This window comes from Martes martes (assembly GCF_963455335.1).
Source record: "Martes martes genome assembly, chromosome: 2".
NCBI lineage: Eukaryota > Metazoa > Chordata > Mammalia > Carnivora > Mustelidae > Martes > Martes martes.
This window is the reverse complement of record NC_137889.1, coordinates 142,060,328-142,081,090: the sequence shown is the minus strand read 5'-3', so window position 1 is coordinate 142,081,090 and position 20,763 is coordinate 142,060,328. Positions and strand designations below refer to the sequence as shown.

Genomic DNA, 20,763 nt, shown 5'->3' with positions numbered 1-20,763 from the left:
TTCCTGCCACGAAATTGTCTGATGAGGTCTATGTGGCAGGAAAGGATGACAGGTGGCCATGGTTCCCTGAAATGCTGGCTTAGCCTCAAACCCAGACAATCGCTCTGGGAACGGTGGAGAGAACGGGATTATTGTCAGAAGCCGATCACAGCCCTGAAGATGGGGTGGCCCCCATCTCTGCAGATGGGGAACCTGAAGCCCAGAGAGGGAAGAAAGCCTGCCTAAGGTCACACGACAGCCTGGGTCGGTGGGGCCAGGATTCCCAGGAGCTCAGGTACCAGCAGTGGGGCTGGGCCGGCCGCCGCGGCCTTGGCATGGGACAGCCAGGACTGCTGTCTTGCAGTGGGAAGGGACAGCTCCAGAAGGCCTCAAGGAGCTGGTGGAAGGGAGAGCTGGGGTCAGAGGGTCAAGGTTACAGAGAGTCACACAGGCTTGCCAAGGTTGCTTCATGGCCCAGGGAGAAGACAGGCCCTGGGAACGCCCATCAGGAAAAAGCACTGTCATGATGTCCCAAATGGTCAAGCCTTATCCATCCCACTCAGCCCCACACTACGAGGGGGCAGTGAATCACCCACAGAAGCCGGCTCATGTGGGCACAGGAGCGGGGCGGGGGCAGACGGTTGGAGACCACACGGTGGGAAGATGAGCATCCGGGTGCAGCAAGGTTCAAGTCCAGCTCTGCTGTTCCGAGGTGCTGTGGCATGCTGCCAGACAACTGACAGCCCCTTCTTGGGCATCTGCATAACCTACCCATGAGTGGGGACACCCTAGCAGCCTTTTGAGGTGCTATGAGGGTTTAGGATGCCCGAGGGAGCATCCCCTGAGCCATGGCTGCCGTGACACTGAAGTAGGGTGCTGCCCGACACCCTAGAGACCTCAGGGATGGAAACATCCCCAAGTAAACAAAGATGCTCTGCTCAGGTTGCCATGCGCTGCGCCCTCGCAGCCTCGAGGCCTGCTGTTTGCTGCCCATCCGGGCTGGCCCGCACCCGGCTGGTCCCCTCAGCAGCCCGCAACGTGATCGTCACCCAAAAACAGGCTGCTATCTGAACACCACCCATGGTCTCCTGTTGCAAGCACTCTAATTGCCTTTGCAAGCACTCTAATTGCCTTTGCAAGCCTCTCACACCTGTTGGAACCTGCACCTTCGGTCCCTACGGAGACCCCGGGGGAGGCAGCTGCAGAAGCACAGGGAGGTTCCATGATCAAGAATGCTAGCAGGGGGCAGAGCAGAATGAGCTCCTCAGACCCAATTCAGGGGAGGCCTTCCCATGTCCTGCCGAGGCAAGTGCAGAGCAGGGGGTGCGAGGAAGCCCCCTGCGCCAGGGCAGGGCCGAGGAAGGGTCAGCACCCTGGCAGCTGCCGCCATCATCCACCGTGGCCAGTGCCAGGACAGACCCCGTCAGCTGGACCCCTTCCCACCCTCTCCTTTCGTTACCCGGATGTGCCTATCTTCTCTGGCCAGCTTGCAGCTCTCCCATGCTCCAGAGAATGCTCTGGGGGGTCAGGGAGCCAGACAGGTAACTTCTCCATGAGTGAAGGTCATGCTGCCTTTTCTGAGACAGTAAGGCTGGACTCGCCAAGAGTTCATCAAAGTCAGAGCTTGATTCTAGAAAACATGCCCTCTATCCCCAAACTACCCCATTGACAGCAATGGTAAAGAATCAAAGGGTCTTTGGTGGCAGGCTAGGGAGTAACCCTGAACCTCTGGGGAAAGAAATCCGAGCTTGGGGATGCCCGTGCTGAGCCTGGGAGTGCCAGCTGGGTCTTGGGCAACAACTGTCCTTTTCAGATGATTTTCTGGGTCAGGATGATTTGTCTTCTGCCGCATCTAATTCAGATGGAGTCACGCAGGGGAACCGGGCACCAGTCCCCTGCCTGTGGGAAGCTCCTGAGTGCTGTCCGCTCCGCTCCCAGCCAAAGGACAGTGGCCCCTGCAGAACACAATGGTCTGGGCCTCCCGCCGAGTCATGGACTTTCCACGTGCCCTCCTTAGACCTGGCGGCAATGCTTCCTCATTTTCACTGGATTTTTAATCGCGAAAGAGAAGGGTGGACTCCTGGGACTGCCAAAGAAAATTTGGGAAAGCCACAGAAAGTATAAAGACGCAGATGTGGGAAAACTGTTTCTCTTCTTTCCGCTCGAGAGGGAGACCCCAGCTGACATCTGGACGTGGATCCTTCCGATTTCCCTCCTCTACAGTGCTCACAGGCTCAAGATCATCCAGGATGGACAATTGTGGTCCACTGTTTTTGGAGTTGAAACTGGTTTGCTGGAGCTTGGCGCCTCACATTAAAATCTCCTCACACACCGTTGGCTAGAATGAGCCCCCTGCTCTCCCAACCTGTGAGAAACTTTGGCAGGATGCAGACTTTGTCTATTCCTGCTGGGCCCACGGAGGGCGGGTGGGAAGCCCTTGGTCACTGAATGAGGGACAGCATAGCTGGCTGATTTCTGTCACTCCCCTTCACATTGGGGCAGCCTCCAACTTTCTGTCATACTGTCCTCAGCATCTTTGTGGCGACGTCCTTGTCCACACTCGGGTTAGGTGAAGAGATGTGTCCTGTTCTAGAGACCCAGGGCTGTGCCAACCAGAATAGGCGACTGGGGCTCCAGTCCTAGATCTGCCACACTCTCTCCTTGACCCCGGTCAGTTGCTTTTCCTTCTCTGGGCCTTGGCTTCCCCTCTGGGCACATGAGTATGTTTGGATGGCAGCATCCTTCTAGGTCCCTTCCAGCTCTGGGATCCTAACCAGGCAGCCGTGACCACAAGACAGCTGAGCCAGCACCACGCACCCCCCCCCCCGCCCCAGGCTCTCCACCTGGCCCTGCCCCCCATTATGAATTATTATTCCCCCCTCCAAATCCAAATGCTTAAGTTCTAACTGCTAGGACCTCAGAACGTGACTGTATTTGGAGAGGGGGACTTTATGGAGTAATCAAGGTAAAACGAGGCCAGGCAGGTGGTCCTAGTCTAATAGGAACGGTGTCCTTACAAGAAAAGGAAGTTTGGACACACACGTACATAAGGAAAGCCCTGTGGACACAGAGAGAAGATGGCCATCTACAAGTCAAGGAGGAAAGCCGCAGCAGGAACCAACCCTGCCTGCACCTTGAACTTGGACTTCCAGGACCTGGCACCCAGTGGGGGCCGAGCCGGCCTTGGAGCCCCTTCCAGCTCAGGTCCCCTTGTCTGTCCCACTTCGCCCATCATGACTCCTGGGACTGCCATGTTATGAGGCCACCATCATATACTGTGGCTCAACTACTGTGCCCCATACGCATGGGCCGGGGCTGCTGGCAAAGCTAAGGGAATTCCCTCCATACACTGGGGAAAATGAGACACAGGGGACCCATAGCAAGTGCACTGGGTTTGGATCTAGGCCTGACACAGAACGCCACCTCTGACAATTTCCCCAGCTACCTCAAAATCAATGAGTCACAAAACAAGTAGGCAAATACATTGGGCCCAGAGACAACACCAAAGCCATCTCCAAGGTGCCCTGGGTCACCTGACTGAAGGAAGACATGCCTGCAGCTTGGTGGCATGAGGGAGAGGGGAGCCTCCAACCCGGGGAGGTTGTGCAGAATGTCTCAGGCTTGGACCCAAGGGCCCATCTGGGCAGCCGGACACTGGATCAGCTGATGTCCCCCCACACCAGCTGACACCAAGCTCTGGGACGATGGGCATCTTCTTAGTGGGAGAGCATCAGGGGACCTGCCCTCATTGATGATAGAGTCCCCTGACCTGTTGGACATGCACAATGGCCAGACGTGAAAGCCAGGTGCCAGGCACAGGGCCACACTCTCCCCTGCTGCGGGGAGGCCTAGGGACGCATCTGGGGCACAAGCCACAGGCGGACAGGGAGCAGGCTCACTGGCAGTTCTGAAGGGCTGACTGATGCAGGCAGACTGAGGGGAGCAGGACCCTCCGGCAGTGACCATCACAAGCTACTGAGGACCTACTATGTGGGCAGTTTCCCACTCGAATCTCATCCTCTTCAGGCAAAAGGCATAGTGCTGCTTTTGCACGTCAGGAAGCCAAACTCGGGAAGGAGCCACCATTTGTCAAGACAATTTGCCACCAGACAGATATATGGGTCAAACCCCAGACCCCTGGCTCATTCGAATCATGACCCCCCACCAACAGATACCAGTGCCCACACAGCCCTTCTCCCAGGACAACCACAAATGCCAGTGCTCCTTCCAGGGCTCCCCCTGATTACAAGGGGGACCGGAGGTAACAATTATGATCATAGAAAGCCTAGAATTACCCCGTGTGCACCCTGCCATTATCCCCACCTGACATTAGATGAACGTGTCTGGAGTTTCTGCCAGGTCTCGGGGTGTCCCGCTCCCTGGCCTCCTCCAGATAACAGGTTGGCCATTTCAGAAATCCTCTACAGAATTCTGCTTCTCGCTGCCTGCCATTTGCTCTCAGCCACTCTCCCAACACCCACTGCCAGTGTGGTCCCTCCTTCCTGGGTTGGAGGGGGAGGGCAAGATGTCCCCTGGGAGATGGGTCCCTGGAAATTGGAAACAGCCCTCCCAAACCATGAGCAGGGAGCAAGCACTCACCAAATGAACACTAATCACCCACCGCCCCGCCCCCCCCCAGTCCGATTTTTCCTCCAGCTTGTCCAGGCTTTTTTCTGCACCATGGCCAAGGGCCATACTGCAGTCTGTGGCCAGACACAGAGGAAAAAAATCACAGGTTCAGGGAGCACCAGGTTCGAATCCCCACCCCCCTGCGTGACCTGGGCAGGTGACTCAAGCTTGGTGAGCCTACATCGCACCCTGAAAAATGGGGTGACGGTCCCTCCCTGCCTGGAAATGTATGGACCAACCCTCAGCTCAGTGTGGGGCCACAGGAGACTCTCAAAACCGGGATCCTCCGTCCGCGTATCAGACTCTTCCTGCCAAGGCCTCCCTGCTGTTGGTCTCAGTTTCCCCAAGCGCAATAGGCGCGGCTGGCTGGTGACGATGTGGGATTTTCCAGGGCCCGCACAGAGGCGGTCAGATCCGGTGGGTGCGGCGGGAGGCAGCCGCCGGGAGCGCGAGGAGGTGGGGCGGAGAGATGCTGACTGGAGGAAAATGGGGCGGGCTGCACACACCGGCGGGCTCTGCGCCCCCAAATCTGCAGCGGGCGAGCCCAGGGCGCCGGGGCTCCGCCGGCCTCCCCCAAACCCCCCGGCTCAGGCTGAGCGAGCGCCGCGCAAGGGCGGCGGCCCCTGCCGCAAAGACCCCGGTGTGACCACACCTCTCTATAGCAGGGCCTGCGGTGGCCCTGCGCCCCTCACCCCTACCGGTCGCTTTCTGCAACCTACAGACGCCCGGGACCCTTGAGAAGCAAAAAAGTGGCGCCTTCCAGACAGCCCGGCGCAGTCAGCCTGGCCGGCGCGGGGGAAGCAGGTCCCTAGACGGCCCTGCAGAGCCGCACGCGCCCCAGGCGCAGGGGCAGGGACCTGCGGACAGGCCCTAGGGTTTGCAAGACCCTGCGTTGAAAGTTGGGTGGAGCACTGGGTGATTTCGCCTGTGCTGCAGGTGCAGCCCCAGAATGCCTTCACAGTCCTTGCTGCGTCCAGATCCAGCTCGGGGACGCGCCAGTCCCTCGGTCCCCACACTCACCTGCACTCATCTCAGCGGCAGTTGGGAGGCGGGCGGACCGGCGCTGCGGCAGCCAGAAGCTCCTGCCCGCAGGTGCAGCGCCCGCGCGATCGCCCGCCCGCCCGCGGGTCCGCAGGCCTTGGGTAAGGTCCGCGCCCGCCCGCAGCGCCGCCGCAGCCCCCCGGCGCGCCGGCCCCGCCCCGTCGGCCCCGCCCCCTCCCCGCCCCCTCCGGCCCCGCCCCTGCGAGCAGCTCCGCCCCACCCCACCCTCGCCGCGATGCGGGCGGGACGCACTCTGGGAAGTGTAGGCGCAGCGCCCCCGCCGCTCCGCCTTCGCGGCCCAACCGCCGCATGGACTAACTACAAGTCCCGGCAGGCAGTGCGTCGCGCGCACGCGCAGGCAGGCAACGCTGCTGCGGCCTCCCGCAGTCGCTGGAAGGTCTCTGTGGGTCTGTCTTCTCAGCCTTGCTGGCGTCCTAGCTGGCTGGCTGGCGGCGGCGGTGACGGCTCTTGGGAGTCCGGGAGTGGCGCGAAGGGAGGCCCAGGGACAGACGCTTAGAGCAGCTCTTCTTGTTGTGGAGCTGCAGGGGGCCCGAAGACCTGGGCCAAACTCCCCCCTTCTAGTTTACAGACGGGGAAACTGAGGCTGGGCGGGGCGCGCGGGCTGGCATTCTGGCGCCGGGGCCCTGACTTCAGGCTTAGAACAGCACGCCGCCAACTCCCGGCGCCCTGCACTGGCTGGCGCCCGAGGAGGGGGTGCGTCCCACCCCAAGGTAGTCCTGGGGCCCCAGCCCCCCCCACTGTCACCGACTGACCTCTCTGACGTCAGGCGCCTAGCACAGAGTGGGGTCCTGGTACAGGAGAGGGAAAGACTAGGGTTGGGATTTAGGAAATCAGAGGGAGCAGGCTGAACCTGCCTGGTAGTGACAAAAGGGGACTTTAGGGTGCAGCCTGGACTGGGGGAGCATTCAGGAGGCAGAGTCTCGGAACCTGGCCCGGTGGGGCGAGGTGGCGGGAGGACGTTTGGCTTGGGCCAAGGCTTTTGAGAGATGCTGACAAGAAGAGGGCTGACTGCAGGAAATGTGGACTTGAATGGATTACGGAAGCAGAAGCAGATGTTCTAATCTGGCCCTCACCAGCATCCACCTAACCCCAGACAGGGGCTGCGGGAACAGGTGCAGTCCGTCAGAATCAGCCACAGGCCAGTGAGTCCCTGCCCTACACACCCCGCTGGCTCTAATCCTTGCCCCTTGGGCCTTTTTCCCAGGACACAAGTGCCCTGTGATGGAAGGAGCACTAGAAAGCATCAGATATCTCCCTCCGACCCAGCTTCCCCTCTTCAGTGCGACCTTGAGCAAGACCCTTCCCTTATGTGGGCGTCAGGACCACGAAGCTGAGTGAAGGAGCCACTGTTGGCTGGGAGCTCCACAGCTGGGTCATGGGTCTTGGCCACGGCAGCAGCAGTCTGGCAGGCCCCAGGGAGCCGGACCACCTGGTGGAGAGCCTGGCTTCACCTGCTGGTGCAAGGTGCCTGATCTGCCTCCGTGTTCATCATCCATCTAGACAGAGTTCCCGCCTTTTAGGGTGGGTGTGAGGATTACACTGGGTAACCCGTGCCCTGCACTGCTCTAAAGAGAGATCAGTAAACAGGTTTGACATTATCCTGCCTTTATTAGTAGGATTCTTAGCCTCGCACACGGCCTGGTCAGAGGGGGCACTCCACAAACACCTGTTGAATGAAGGGAGCGAGGACGGAGGAAGGAGAGACGGTGGGAGGGTTCCCGCCGGCAGTCACCCCCCTCAGGGAGCTCTCTGCTGAGCCCCTGAGCCCCCGAGTCCTGCTTCTGCCCTGGCAGAAGCATCAGCACCTGCACCCTCCCCCATCCCGGGTGTCTCCAAAGGCTCCTAAGAACCTTGTCAGGGTGGCAAGGAGGCCACCAGCATGCTAATGGCCATGGGAAAAACCAGGGTGGGGACGGGCACTTACTCCCAAGTCCCCCTGAGTCAGAGGGTGGACGTAGGTGGCCTGGTTCCTGGCTGGTCCCAGGTCTCAGCCTGCTATGTGGCTGTCCTGGGCCTCCCCATGGAGCTGGCCTTGCCTCTCCAAGCAGCCACTGGCAAAGAGAGCAGCGACAGGCGAGTCCCAGCAGTTCCCAACCTGGAAGGACCTCGGTCCTGTGATTCTGGCACATTCTTTCATGAGGACAGAACCTAAGGCTCAGGGAGGTCCTGCCCAGAGTCACCCAGCAAACCAGCAGTATGGGGAGGGGGCTCGACCTAGGCCCCGTAGCTGTGCCACCAACCTTCTGCTCTCTTGGTGGGTCCCTGAGCCAGAGGCGCTCTCGCTGGGGCAGGTCTGCTAGTGTGTCCTCTCCTGGGTAGAGCCCAACTGACACTGGTTGACCCAGACTTTGGTTCTCCCCCCTGGTGCTGTGCCCAGGTGTGACCTCGGGCAATTTGCTTGCTCTCTGTGCTTCATTTTTCTTATCCTTCAAAGCACTGCCTCAGCCCCAGTAGGACTCGTTAAAGGATAATGGAGTAATAGGAACACCTGGCAAAAAGTCAGGGCTCCATAAATGATGGTTGTTATCATTATTGATACGTTATTAAATCAGACCTGGAAGAGGTGGGTGCCATCACTTCCCCCAGAGCCTGTTTTCTCTTTTTACATGTATTTCTTACATCCACCCGTCCATCATCCATCCGTCCATCTGGCCTTGTGTCCACATTTTAAAAAAGATTTTATTTATTCATTTGAGAGAGAGCATGAAGAGTAGGGGGAGAGGGAGAAGCAGACTCCCTGCTGAGCCAGGAGCCTGATGTGGGGCTCGATCCTAGGACACAGAGATCATGACCTGAGCTGAAGGCAGACGCTTATACATCTCAGCCACTGGGTGTCCTGTCCATCCACATCTGTTGGACCCCTTTAGTGTACCAGGCACCGTTCCAGTGAAAAAAACAAGAATTTGTTTCTCAAGTCACATGACTCACTGTAATAAAGGCCAGGGCCCGAGGCCCAAGGTGGGGGGTGTCAGAGGGCGTTCAGGGGGCTCCATGACACAGAGAGGTCCCAGACAGACTACCAGTCAAACCAAGACCGTGTGATCTGTACTAAAAGAGTGTACATTCAGAGGGACAGCTGGGCCTGGGTGGGTGTGGATACAGAAAGAGCTCTAAGGTGATAGGAGCTTACCCTCCTCTTCCTGCCCTCCTCTTGCCCTCCTCCCACCAGGCTTATACCTCCTGCAGACAGAGGGAAACCCTCATGCCCCCGTCCCCCAGCAGGCAATGTAGGGGTCTCCTTGGGGGCCCCTCCCACCTCAACATTTCATGGTGGGGGAATGCCTTCAAACCCCTCGCAGGAGGGCGCCCCAGGCAGTGGCCCTGCTGGCCAACCCCACCCCCGCCACCCAGCTCCATGCCCACTCTTGCCACAGATGCCTTTGCCCCATCAGTCCCACCTAATACTCACACAGTCCATTCAGTTTAATCCTTCCACGACCCTTGAAGCAGGGCTGTGGTCTTCTACCCTAGAGGCTTGGGGAGGGGACAGAGCCTGGCCAAGCCTCACTCGGGCAGCCTGTAAAGGGCCGAGCTTTCCAAGGGCCCTGTGGACTAGGTCCTCTGTCCCTCCCGGCTGGGCCTTGGGTGCTGCTGCGGCCACCTTGGGGTCAGGAGGCTCTTAAGTGTGGACACTGCTTTGTGGTGGTGCTGGAAGGAAAACGGTGATGTAACTGGGCCAAGATGATGGGGCCGGGCAGTTCCAGGTGCCCAGGAAGCCGGGAGGGGACTGTAAATGCCCCCGGGGGAAAGACTCTCTCCTTTTCATGACAGATGTTCCTGGGACAAGTGCAAACACCTGTCACTGTTCCGCAGGCCACAAACTGCTTCAAAGTGAGGGTCATTTGTCATGAGAAAGTGTATTGCCCTTCTGTGGAGCACCAGGGCCTTGGGAAGTAGAGAATGTTGAGCGGTGGGGCGGGCCTGGGCATGGCTGGGTGGCAGTGCTGACCTCAGCAGTTTGCGTCACGTAGAGATTTGGGTTGGGTTCCTAAGGTCAGCCCAGGAGGACCTGGGAGGGAGAGGGGCCAGCGACCCATGGGCCAGGGGCCTACTCTTACGGAGAAGAGCCTGGATGGAGGGGTTCTGTCTTACCCCCAGGGGGGCCGGCCTCCTGTTCAGGTGCCAGGAGCCAAGAGTCAGTGGAAACTGCCCCTGAGAATGCCCAGGGCCAAGCCAGGTGAGGCGAGCAGTCAGGACCTGGGACAGCTCAGTGCCAGCAGACCCATCATCATCCTCATTTTGTAGACACGGAAACAGAAGAGCTGGGATGCATCCCTAGGCCCTTTTGAAGAGGCTGTGGGCTTTGGCACAGTGCCCCCAGGTCTGGCATCACTGCCAAGAGGCATTGGGGAGGCCAAGTAACAAGGCTGAGCACCTTGGGCCAAGGATGGGGTGCACGGCCCAGAGGGACAGACCCCTCCGGATCCAAGCCACGCCAGGCCCACTGCCCCCCTGGGCTGCTGGAAAGGCTCCTACCCTCACCTGGATAGCACAGCCTTACCCTCTGGACTTCAGTGGAAATTTCCTCCCTGGAGGAGCCCCCTGACTAAGCCAGAGGCCACCTCTGCTCCCCATGGCCTTGCCAGTCACGGCCACATCACTCCCCGGTCTTGCCATCTGGTTTCTCTCTGACTAGGTCATCCTGGGGTTTGCAGAGAAACCCAGGGTGTCCTGAGCATCTCAAGGTCTGCAGAACATCCTGGGGTCTCCAGCACACAGGTGAATAGCCACTGACCTATGGAATCAACATGCTCCCTACTGTGGTCCCCTTGGCCACCTCTCACTCAGTATATGGAAGGGAAAAGAGGTCATACTCCCCTGAGTCCCTTCCCAACATTCCCGACCTCCCCCTGGGTCTACTCAGGCTTCCCACAACTTGCTTCCATAGAGAGCAGCACGGGGGCGCTGAGCTCCCCTGGGGCCTGGTCTAAAAAGGTATTGCCCTGAGAACCCAACTTTGCAGAAACCCCCCTAGTTGAAGTCACCCAGCCGGTGGAAACGGACCAAGTCCAGTGGCCCAGGAGGACTGTGGGGCCCCTCTAGCCATGCTCTCGCCGAAGCTGTAGGTTCTCTGTCCTTCCTCCACCTCCAAATACAGCCTGAGGATTGATTTCCTTCACAGCCAAGTGGGGAAACAAATGAAATATGATTTCATTGTGGGCTCCTTCCAAGCACTCAATAATTTAAAAGCATGCCATATGAAACCCAGAGTAAAAATAACATGTGACTCACATCTTGGAGGCTTGCTCTCTCCAATGCATATCCACGCACCTGGACCAGCCCGACCCTGCCGTCACACACCTACGACTCACCAGAGTTCCCCAGGCAGCTGGTGAAGGGACGTGTGCTGGTGTGGGTCACAGGTGCCCCCTAGTCTGCAGCGGGGAGCTGTCCCACACTTGAATCTGCCCGGTTCGCTCTGCGTGCTTTGGTAGCCCAGGAAGCATTCTGCTGTCACGGAAAAGTCTCGAGAGCTGGCTGATCGTGGTGACGGAAGGAAGTCGGAGACGTGGGCCTGATGCTGGAAAGGACTCCGTGCAAGACCTGCTGATCGGAAAGCCTTTTCTTTAATTAAGTTGTGTGCATGTGCCGCAGAGGTGGATGAGGAGAGTCAGGAGAGAGAGAGAATGAGAGAGAGGGTAGAGCGAGCTCAGAGGCAGGGTGACACATTGAATGAACCCCTACAGTGTACCAGGTCCTTTTTCAGAGGCCAGAGATCAGAAGCGCTGGTCTGGGCTGTGGGGAGTGACGGGAGTGTGCAGATGGAAAGCCCGGACACTCTGGTTGTGGAACGAAGCACACGGAGCAGCCTTTCAACAGCAGAAATTTTGGGATGCTGGGCTGCTCTGTCAGTGAAGCGTCCGTCTCCTGATTTCAGCTCAGGTCGTGATCTTGGGGTCCTGAGATCGAGCCCCAGGTCAGGCTCTGAGCTCAGCTGGGAGACAGTCTGCTTGAGATTCTCTCCCTACCCCCCCCCCAAATAAATGAATAAATCTTTAAAAAATAAACAAGAGAGATTTGTCCTCCCACTGTCCTGGAGGCCAGATGTCTGAGATGCTCCCAATTTTCAGGGAGAGTCCTTCCTCACACTTCTCCCAGCTCCTGGGGGCTCCCAGTGAGCCCAATGCCTGGCGTCCCACGGCTGGTGGTGGCCCTGCTCCAATCTCGCCTCCCCGTGTGTCCCTCCTCTTCCTGTAAGGACACCAGTCCTGGGGTTTAGGGCCCAACTCCCGCGTGGCCTCACCCCGGGAGCCAGGTCCCATTAGACTGGAGTCCCCTGCTGTCCCCAGCTTGCTGATGACAAGGTGGGCACCTGGACATGCAGAGGATGCAGGGGCAGCCCTCCCAGACAGGGAGACCAGCTCTTGTTCTAGGCAGTGAAAGCCTCCCTTTTGAAGCCTCGTGTGGCACCTCCTCGTTCCTGGTCCCAGGCCCATCAGAGCCAGACACTCATCACCTCCTAACACCAGGGGTGTGGGCATGGGTTTTGGGTGGGTGAAGGGGTGGGTTTTGAGGGAGACTAGTCACTGCCTCACCTCCTGCAGGGTTACCAAGCATCTAGCTCCAGCACCCCTTTCCAGCCCTGACACTGAGCACCACTCAGTGTTACACACGGTGGTGGGGTGGGGGGCTTGGGTCACGAGGCTAAGCGTTGTGCAGAAGCCACACAGCAAGGACAGGCCTGACTGAGGCCAGATATGGGTTCCTCCAATGACCATCACAGGACACTCACTGCTAGAATTTTGGGGGGGGGGCGCTCTGACCAAGCTGCTGTGAGCAGACACCAGACTTCGTGATTCACTGATAATGCCAAAGGCCACTGGTGGGGGACGCTGAAAGATGCACCTTCTGTTATCTTTATAATACAAACAAAAGTGAACAGTGCCCCCCCACACACTAACTTTACCTGTCCCCACATGACCTTCTTAGTCATGTTTCTTGGAAGAAGCATCTACGCTTGCTGTCTGCACCGCCTCACCTCCCATTCACTCAAAAATCACCTCCCACCTCCACCCAGCCGCTCTCAGCCACACACTGAGGGCCCCCCTGGGGCTCCATCCAATGGACAAGTCTCTGCTGAAGCTGATCTGCTATCTCTGCAGATAGCCACTGACCTATGGAATCAACATGCTCCCTACTGTGGTCCCCTTGGCCACCTCTCCTGAACCTTCCATCGTCTCCTGCTCAGTCTCTCCTCCCTGTCCCCTTCACTGGCTTATCCCTCCCTGACCCCCTCTTGGAGGGTCTCAGGAGAACCCCTTCTCACAAAAAGCACACCCACCTACTTCTGTGGTGGTCAGTTTCATGGGTCAATTCAGCCAGGCTGTGGTCCCTGGTATCATCCACCCACTGACCCATCCATGTGTCCATCCACCCACCAAACCATCCATCATCCATCAACCCATCCACCCATCTGTCCATCCACCCATTCATCCATCAACCCACTCATCCATCCATCCAAAATCCACCCATCCATCCATCCATCCATCCATCCATCCATCCATCCATCCATCATCTATCCATCCACCCATCATCCACCCACCCATCCATCTATCCATGCATCCTTTCATCCATGCATCCTTTTATCCATCCATTCATCATCCATCCATCCATCCATCCATCCACCTCTGTTTGTTCTCTCTGGAGAACCCAGACTGATACAACCTCTGACTATGACAGCTCTGGGGCTTAGGCCCCAAGCTCAGCTTGGTCCTCACTATCTCCCACCTCCTCGCACCTCCAGAAATAGTGCCTCCAGCTATGCCATTGCTCTCTCTCTGACACCCACGAATCCTTCTGAGGGCCTCTCTCCCTGGCTCTTCACATATCCATCCTACCTCCACATCCTTCCACTTACACCCAGCTCCCTGCAGAGTCCTGGTCTAAGCCCTCTCTCACCTGGACAGTCACAGTCTTCCCCTTCTGGTCTTTCCACTCCCACTCCCAGCCCTCAATTCCTTCCCCTGCAGCCAAGGCCTCTGGGGATACCTCTACTTGTGGCTTCCTGTTGGTCTTATTATAGCATCCTTGGTCCGCTTTCCATGGCCGCCCTGGTGCATCCTTGCCATCCAGTCTCCCCCTCTGGTCTCCCTCCATCTCAGCCGCCCTGCCCGCTTCCGACACTTGAACTCAGGCAGCTCATTCTTGCCTCAGCCTTGCCACATCTGTTCCCCTGCTTGGACTCTCTGTCCTCATCCTTCACCTGGCAATGCCCCGTTCTTTAAGATATCAGATGATTGCTGTTTACTTGGAGATGCTCTGCAGGACCCCACACCCCTATCTAAATTAGATTCTCGCATCATAATTTCTCCTCCTGCCCTTTACCCTTCCTGTTCCCACTGACCATACATATCTTTGTGTGTGCCTGTGTGTGCATTTGTGCATGTGTCTGAGTGTGTACACACCTGTGTGTGACCACTGTTCCTCCATCAGACTGCAAGCTCCATGAGTACAGGGACTGTGTATCCTGTTTGTTGCCTTTATAGCCAGAAACCCAATGTTTGGCACATAGTTGGTACTTAATGAATACTTTCTGAGTGATCAAGGGGCCAAAGCTTATAAAAGCAGTGAGGGTGTGGATGGAGGAGTTGTGACAGCTCAGGATGTCACCAGGGCAGGCTAGTGACAGGGAAAGAACGTTTTGTCACCATCATGGAGGGCAGGCAGGGAAAGGACTTGGCTGTATTCCTGAGGAGTAGCATGCCTAATCCCTCTGGGGGGCCACCCCTTTGCCTCAGGCCTCAGTGGGTCGCGGCTCTCCAAATGCTCCTCTCCTCACCCCCTCACCCACCAGCCCTGTTCCCATCCCACTGTTTCCCACCCCTGGACCTAGGTCCCATTGCTCCACTGAAATCTTCCCTCTCCCCTTCTGTTTGGCCAACTCCTATCAATCCATAAGATTTGGTCCAGGCATCACCTGCAGGAAGCCCTCCCTGACCACTGGGCTGAGCTGGGTAGTCCTCTGGGTTCCCACGAGTGCTGGGGCTGCCTGATTACCAGTCTGCTCACATGAGATTGCTGACGAGTGTCCTTATGTCCCGCACAAGATGGTGAGCTTTGAATGTTGTGAGATCCTCAGAGAAAGTCTGGGATCTCAAGGACCAGGAACGACAGGTAAAGTATGGGGCCGGACAGTCCCAGTAGGGGACAGTGTTTGATTTGTTTTAACTCCAGTTCCTGGAGTCTTAACTTATTCTGGAGAGTACTAGGGGTGTCTTTCAGGGTAAACCTTAATAGAGAAAGATTTGAAAACAGTGAGTAAGAAAGTGGGGTTAAGGGAAACTAGGTAAAGAATAGACGGAACTTGGAGCTAAGGTCCCGCCCCTGGCCCCTGTCCTGGGTGGGGACAGCAGCGGAGGGCAGCCCCACCTGAGCCCCGGCAGAGAGTGGAACCGGTCTGTTCCATGACACTCTCTGTCCACAGGATTATAAACAGTTGCTGAGAAGAGGTGTGGCTGTCCTGTCCTTCCAGATCCCATGGGATGAGGAACCTGACTTCACCCACACCCCATAGCAAACCACACCATCCCTTCCTTCCTGTCCCCTTGTGGGGCCGGCACACAGAAGGCCTGGCCCATGGCGGGTGATGAGCAAGTGTTTCCTAGAAGGAACTTAGCTGGGTTCATGAAGAGGCATATTTTGTAGCAGAAAAGTGACACATAATTTCATGGGGGAAAAATGCTACTGATAACCTTAAAAAAAAACAAAACACACTACCGGTTATTTCACCAGCAAAAATGGGTTTATTTGGGAATAGCAGAGAATTGCAAGGGAGGATCGAGAATGTAAGACAAAGCCATATGAGATTCTGGGGAACAAGAGAGGGGAAGCTCTTTCATGGAGGAAAAGGTGGGTGGGAGAGCTGTTCTAACAGAAAGTCTGTTGGATGAAACTGGAAGTACAAAGCATACTGGTTTCTCATTATCTGGGTTGTGGCAGTAGCTGGACTGTAGCAGTCTCTCATTGGCTGAGCTGTGATGTCTCATTGGCTGGGCAGTGTCAGTGTCTCATTGGCTAGACTGTTGCTGAGGAAGGAGGAAACCTTCCTGGTCCAAGGTGCATCTCTTTCTGTTGGGTATGCAATTGACCAGGAATGATAGGGCTGGGAGCTCCCCGTTCAGGGCTCCCAAACCTGTTATAAAGGTTTCCTTCTATTAGTTTTCACCCTAGCATCCACTTCCCAGGATACTGTTCTGGGGGAAGCCTTACTGTTTCAAGGCCCATCAGTCCCTTTTGTCTCAACCCCTCCCCACATGGCAGAGTCCTCAAATTACAGGCACACCAGCAGGGAGCCCTGAATTCCTGCCCTCCCAGCTTTTCCTCCAGCCCACAGAGGGGGACAGACAATGCCTCAGCAAAGTGCAACCGGGCGCCTTCAGCCTTCATGCACCACGAAGGGTCAGATAGGAAGGGACAGTTTCACGCAGGGTCTTTAACCATATCCCACCCTTTCGTGATAGTTGAGGTCCTGGCTTCAGAGGCTGGACAGTTTGTGATCATGATCTGATGAAGCTTGTGGGCGTGTAGGGTGCAATAGTCCATTGGGGGCTCCTTAGTCTCTGCTTCCTGACTGCTGCTTATCTAACTCCTGTTTCCCTTGCTGCCACTCTCTCACAGTGTCCGAATTTCTGTTCAGAGGCCACCATTCCTCCCCCACGCAGCCCATGGACTTCCCAGCAGCTGGCCCTTGCTCAGAAGGTTCTGAAGGGTCCAAGATTGACAAAGTTCAGATACACCAATCAGCACCGAGGACTCCCTGGACACTGGACTTTTTCCAGGAATGGCACCCAACCCAGATCAGACCACTGGCAGGTGAGCAGCGCCTTGCTGAGGAATGGTGGAAAAGATGTTCCTGACCTTGAGGACAGATCTCCCGGAGACCCTCCTTTCCTGGTGTGGATGTTGTGGTGGTAGATGTACACCAGTGACAGGTGTTGCAATTTTGTCCCCACACAGGAATTTAGCCAGATGCAGCTGTGGAGAAGTGGGGCCAGAGTTCCTGGATCAAGCCAATCCTGAGGCCCACATACTTCTGGATGTCCAGGTCCAAGAGCCAAAAAGGACCTTTTCATTTGAGCCACTTGGATTTGAGTTTGTTGTTGTTTATAATACCTTCAAGCCCCTAAGTCATCAGTGTTTGTGACATCACCGAAACAAACAGCTTTAGAATGGTGACAGGCTCTCCCTCCAGATGGCACATTGTTTAGATTGCTTCTGACTTAAGCAGCAGAATCATCTGGGGGGCACCTTACTGCTCACCTGCCATGCTTGGGGAATTCTAGAGAGCCTGTGGCTTACCTGACCCCTTGTCAGAGCTGGGAAGAAAAGTGACGCCACTCGACTCTACTCCAGATAAGACTCAGGGAGAAAAGGCTATCTCTCACCTGTCAGGGAAACCCCTTAGAATTCAGCTTACTGAGAAAAGAAAGGAGATACATACCACATGGGTGCTCCCTGGGTTCCCAATTTTCTACCCAATGGGGTGAATAGAAAATCATACAGACCAGAGTCTACGTTCAATTTATGAATAATTGACCACATCGTCCATACAGGCTCCTGAGGAAGAGCTCAGACCAGGGGTTCCATTTTGTAGCAAGGAAGGTGACACTGAACCCTAGACCACAGGATCCACTTTTTCTGCCTCTAACTACATCTCTCCAGTTGATAGCGTGGCCCATCCAAGGCTTGGTGTGGGACCGTCCACGATGTTCCCTTTTTCCAGGATGCAGTATGTGCCCCGAGCCAACAGGTGGCACGTGGGGCCCGAGACAGGGGGCAGAAGTGTGACCGGTCCCTGCTGCTCCTTCTGGGAAACTTCCATGTTGTGTGGGCTGCCAGCTCTGCGGGCTCAGCTGGACTGGCGGTCCTGGTCCAGGACGGGCAGAGGGGATGGTGACATCCGGGGACAAATGACCTCTGTGACATTTGAGCTGCAGCTTGTTCCCGGGCCCACCACAGGCTATGGTCGAAGAATGGGAAGAATGGGGGGGATGGGAGAGCCTCAGGGAACTCGAGTGAGCAACCGGACCTACCCTCTCGACAGCAAGCCCGCTGCTTTCCTGCACTCAGTGGGAGAGAGACGAAGAGAGACAGAGAGACAGACACAGAGAGAGACCGAGACAGAGACAGAGTGAGAGAGATAGGGACAGAGTGAGAGAGACACACAGAGATAGAGAGAAGGACAGAGAGAGACACAGAGACATAGAGAGATGGAGACAGACTCAGACAGAGACAGAAGGGCAGAGGGACAGAGTGGGCAGCCCTGGGCTCAGGTCTGAGGAGCAGGGGCTCTGCAGTGGGCAGCGCTGAGAACCAATATGGGGCGCTCTGGGCGGAGGGACCTGACAGGCTGCTTACTGGAGGCAGGTCTGGGGCAGACATCACTGGGGGCCGAGAGGACGAGGAAATTGACTGATTAGCGGGGCTCTGGCTCCTGAGACATGGCCCTAAGACGGGCCTGGTCGAGTAAGGACACATGGAGGAGCCCGGCTATGGTTTGGTGAAGGAGGGTCCTCACCGCGCACCCTGGGGTCAGATCAGAACAGCACGGGCTGGGGGCCGCAGGCCGCATGGACCAGCCCGGCAGTGCAGACGGCACAGGCACTGAGCTCGTGGTTGAAGAACCTGGTTCTGAGATGTGATGGGGCAATGTGCATGTGAAAATTCGGAGAACTGTACACCAAGGCAAAGGAATTGTTTTCTGTGTGTAAAATCTGTAAAAATAATAAAAGTGACAGCAAACAGCCATGCCCCCTGTGCTGGGCACACAGGCTTTGACTTATGTTCCAGCCCTAACTCTATGGGATGAGCCCTCTGAGTTGAAGGCAGAGAGCAGGGGTCCTGGGGGGCCTGGCAAAGGTAGCCTAAGCCTTGGGACCAGAGCAAGGGAGGGCAGCAGCCAGCGTGCCCCGGGGGTCTTCGCCCCACCCCCCACCATGCCTTTTTTGGGGTCTCCTGGACCCCTGCCTCACCTGTGGCCTTGCTGTGCTGGCTTTCCGGAGTCCCTGCAAGAGGCAGCACTTGGGGGCGCCAGAGACCCGGGCTCAGCCCCTGCAGGGCCCCGCTGTGCTGCCAGACCTAGATGAGCCTCCTGATCCTTCAGAGCTTCGGTTTACCCATTTGTAAAACGGGAATGATAACAGGGCAGTTGAGGGGGAATAAGACAGAAGAAGGGAGAGCTACAGGGTCCTGAGCAATCAGGCAGGACCTGCCCTGATGACCAGGACCTATGAGTTTTAAATAATTGATTGATTGATTGATTGATTGATTTAAAAAGACTGGAACTCAAATGAAGAGGCAGATGAGGGACCCTGAGGGCTCCCAGATGGACTCAAAGGGACAGGTAGGGGTGGGGAGGAGAACGCTAGGACAGAGCTGGGGACACCCAGGCTCAGAGAGGGTGAGCACCCTGCTGGAAGTCACACAGCCAGCCATCAGCAGAGCCGGGAACATCACCAAGATCAAGGGATTTCTACTCCCCTGTGCTTTTTTAGTGGATTGTAAGGGGCCTGCCAGAGCATGTATGAGGTCACTCTCTTCCTCGTTCTTCCAGAAAATCAGGTCCCATTTCTCATTTGCTCTACCCAGGTGCAAACAGCCCCACGGCAAGTCCTGTGTTTCTCTCGTCAAAGGAGAAGCTAACTTTCCGGGGTGCCAGGGGGAAGGGAGTGGATGGCCCCCATCACCGAGGGCACTGCCTGTGCCCTGTCGGCCACCCTGAGGTCGCTGGCTCCACTTGGGAGACGAGAAAACCGAGGCTCAGTGAAGGTGTGCCCTCCCCCAGGTCAGCTGGAAGCCAGCACGTGGTGGAGTCCGTAGATATGCGGACCCCAAGTGGCTGGGTACCACTGCTGTAGCCTGGAGCATGTTCTGTTCTTTCCTGCATTTGAACTCCCTTCCAGGGGTGTGTGTGTGCGGGGTTGTGATTTTTAGTGTCTTGTGAAACACACATTTATCACACAGTTTCTGTGGGTCAGGGGTTCCTGTGGGGCTGTAGTCAGGCTGTCGCTGGGGCTGTGGTCCCCTCCAAGGTCTGTCAGGGGAGAGGGCTTCTGAGCTTGCTCACACACGAGCCCCATTCTGAGATAGAAAACAGAAGCTTAGCGGGGTTAAGGGTCCGACTCAAATATCGCGTAAAGGGTCAGAGGCAGGTGCATTGATTGGCCTCTTTCCACCGCCCACCTGCCTCCTCTGCCAGGTGGGTGCAGCTGAGGGGCAGCACATGCCTGTCCAGGTGGGAAGGACACCTGCTCCCTCTCTGACGGCAGGTGCCACCACTCCATAAATGTGGCTCTGCTGAGTCCTGGCATGGCCTGGCATGGCTGGTTCCTGCCCTGACTTCACACATGTCCCTTACTTACACCAGGAGGGGACATCGGCCTGGCGTCTGATGCAGGTGGGGCTGGAGCCAGATGTGCAGGTGAAGTCCCTACTCTCTCTTCTCCATCACTCCCCTGCCTGTCTGCAGCAGCCGAGAGCTAGCACAGGGCCCTATCTGGAGGCAGTGAGCCGATGACCCTGTCATCCTGAAAAGCGCACCACGGGCATGAGCCACACTGTGCTGGTCCCGAGTCCTGCTGGTGGGGCCGGGGTCCCTGGCTGTCTGCATGCTGGCCCCACTCACTGCTGTGTGAGCTCAGGCTCGCTGCACCCCCCTCCACTCCTCACTCTTAGGAGGGTGCGGCCAGAAGCCCACCTTTGTGGGGGGAGCTGTGTGGTCAGAGGAGGTGACCCATGGGAGCGGCAAGCACAGTGGGCACAGGCTGGGGACCATGCCAGATCACTGCAAGGGAGCCATAGCCTCATCCATCACTGAGTTAGTCATGCCATTGCATGATCAAGGGGGGATCCGGGGCAGGGTGAGAGCCAGGCGAACCCTAGCTCACCACCTGCTGGCTGAGTTGTGGCTCTCATCAATGGAAGGTTGATTAGAACAGCAGGGCCTCGGGCACCCCCCTGCGTGGGAGGCCCACCGGGGACTCACCCAGAGCAAGGATCAAGGTGGCCTTTGTGCTCTGGCTCTGGTTTTCCACTAGAGGGCGTTGGTGGGCGGGAGCCATCACTCCAGGTTTGGACCTGTGTGGGGACTTGGGA

General features: G+C 57.0%; 1 protein-coding gene across 1 annotated transcript in view; it reads right to left on the bottom strand.

Moving 5' to 3' along the window:
* The window catches only part of ABLIM2 (actin binding LIM protein family member 2), a 135,652-nt gene extending 129,860 nt beyond the window's left edge, over positions 1–5,792 (bottom strand). The window contains exon 1 of the mRNA XM_080796991.1: positions 5,629–5,792. Coding sequence (XP_080653117.1) covers positions 5,629–5,638 — 10 coding nt within the window. The 5' untranslated portion in view covers positions 5,639–5,792. The remainder of the gene's footprint in view (positions 1–5,628) is intronic.
* Between the last annotated feature and the right edge of the window lie 14,971 nt (positions 5,793–20,763).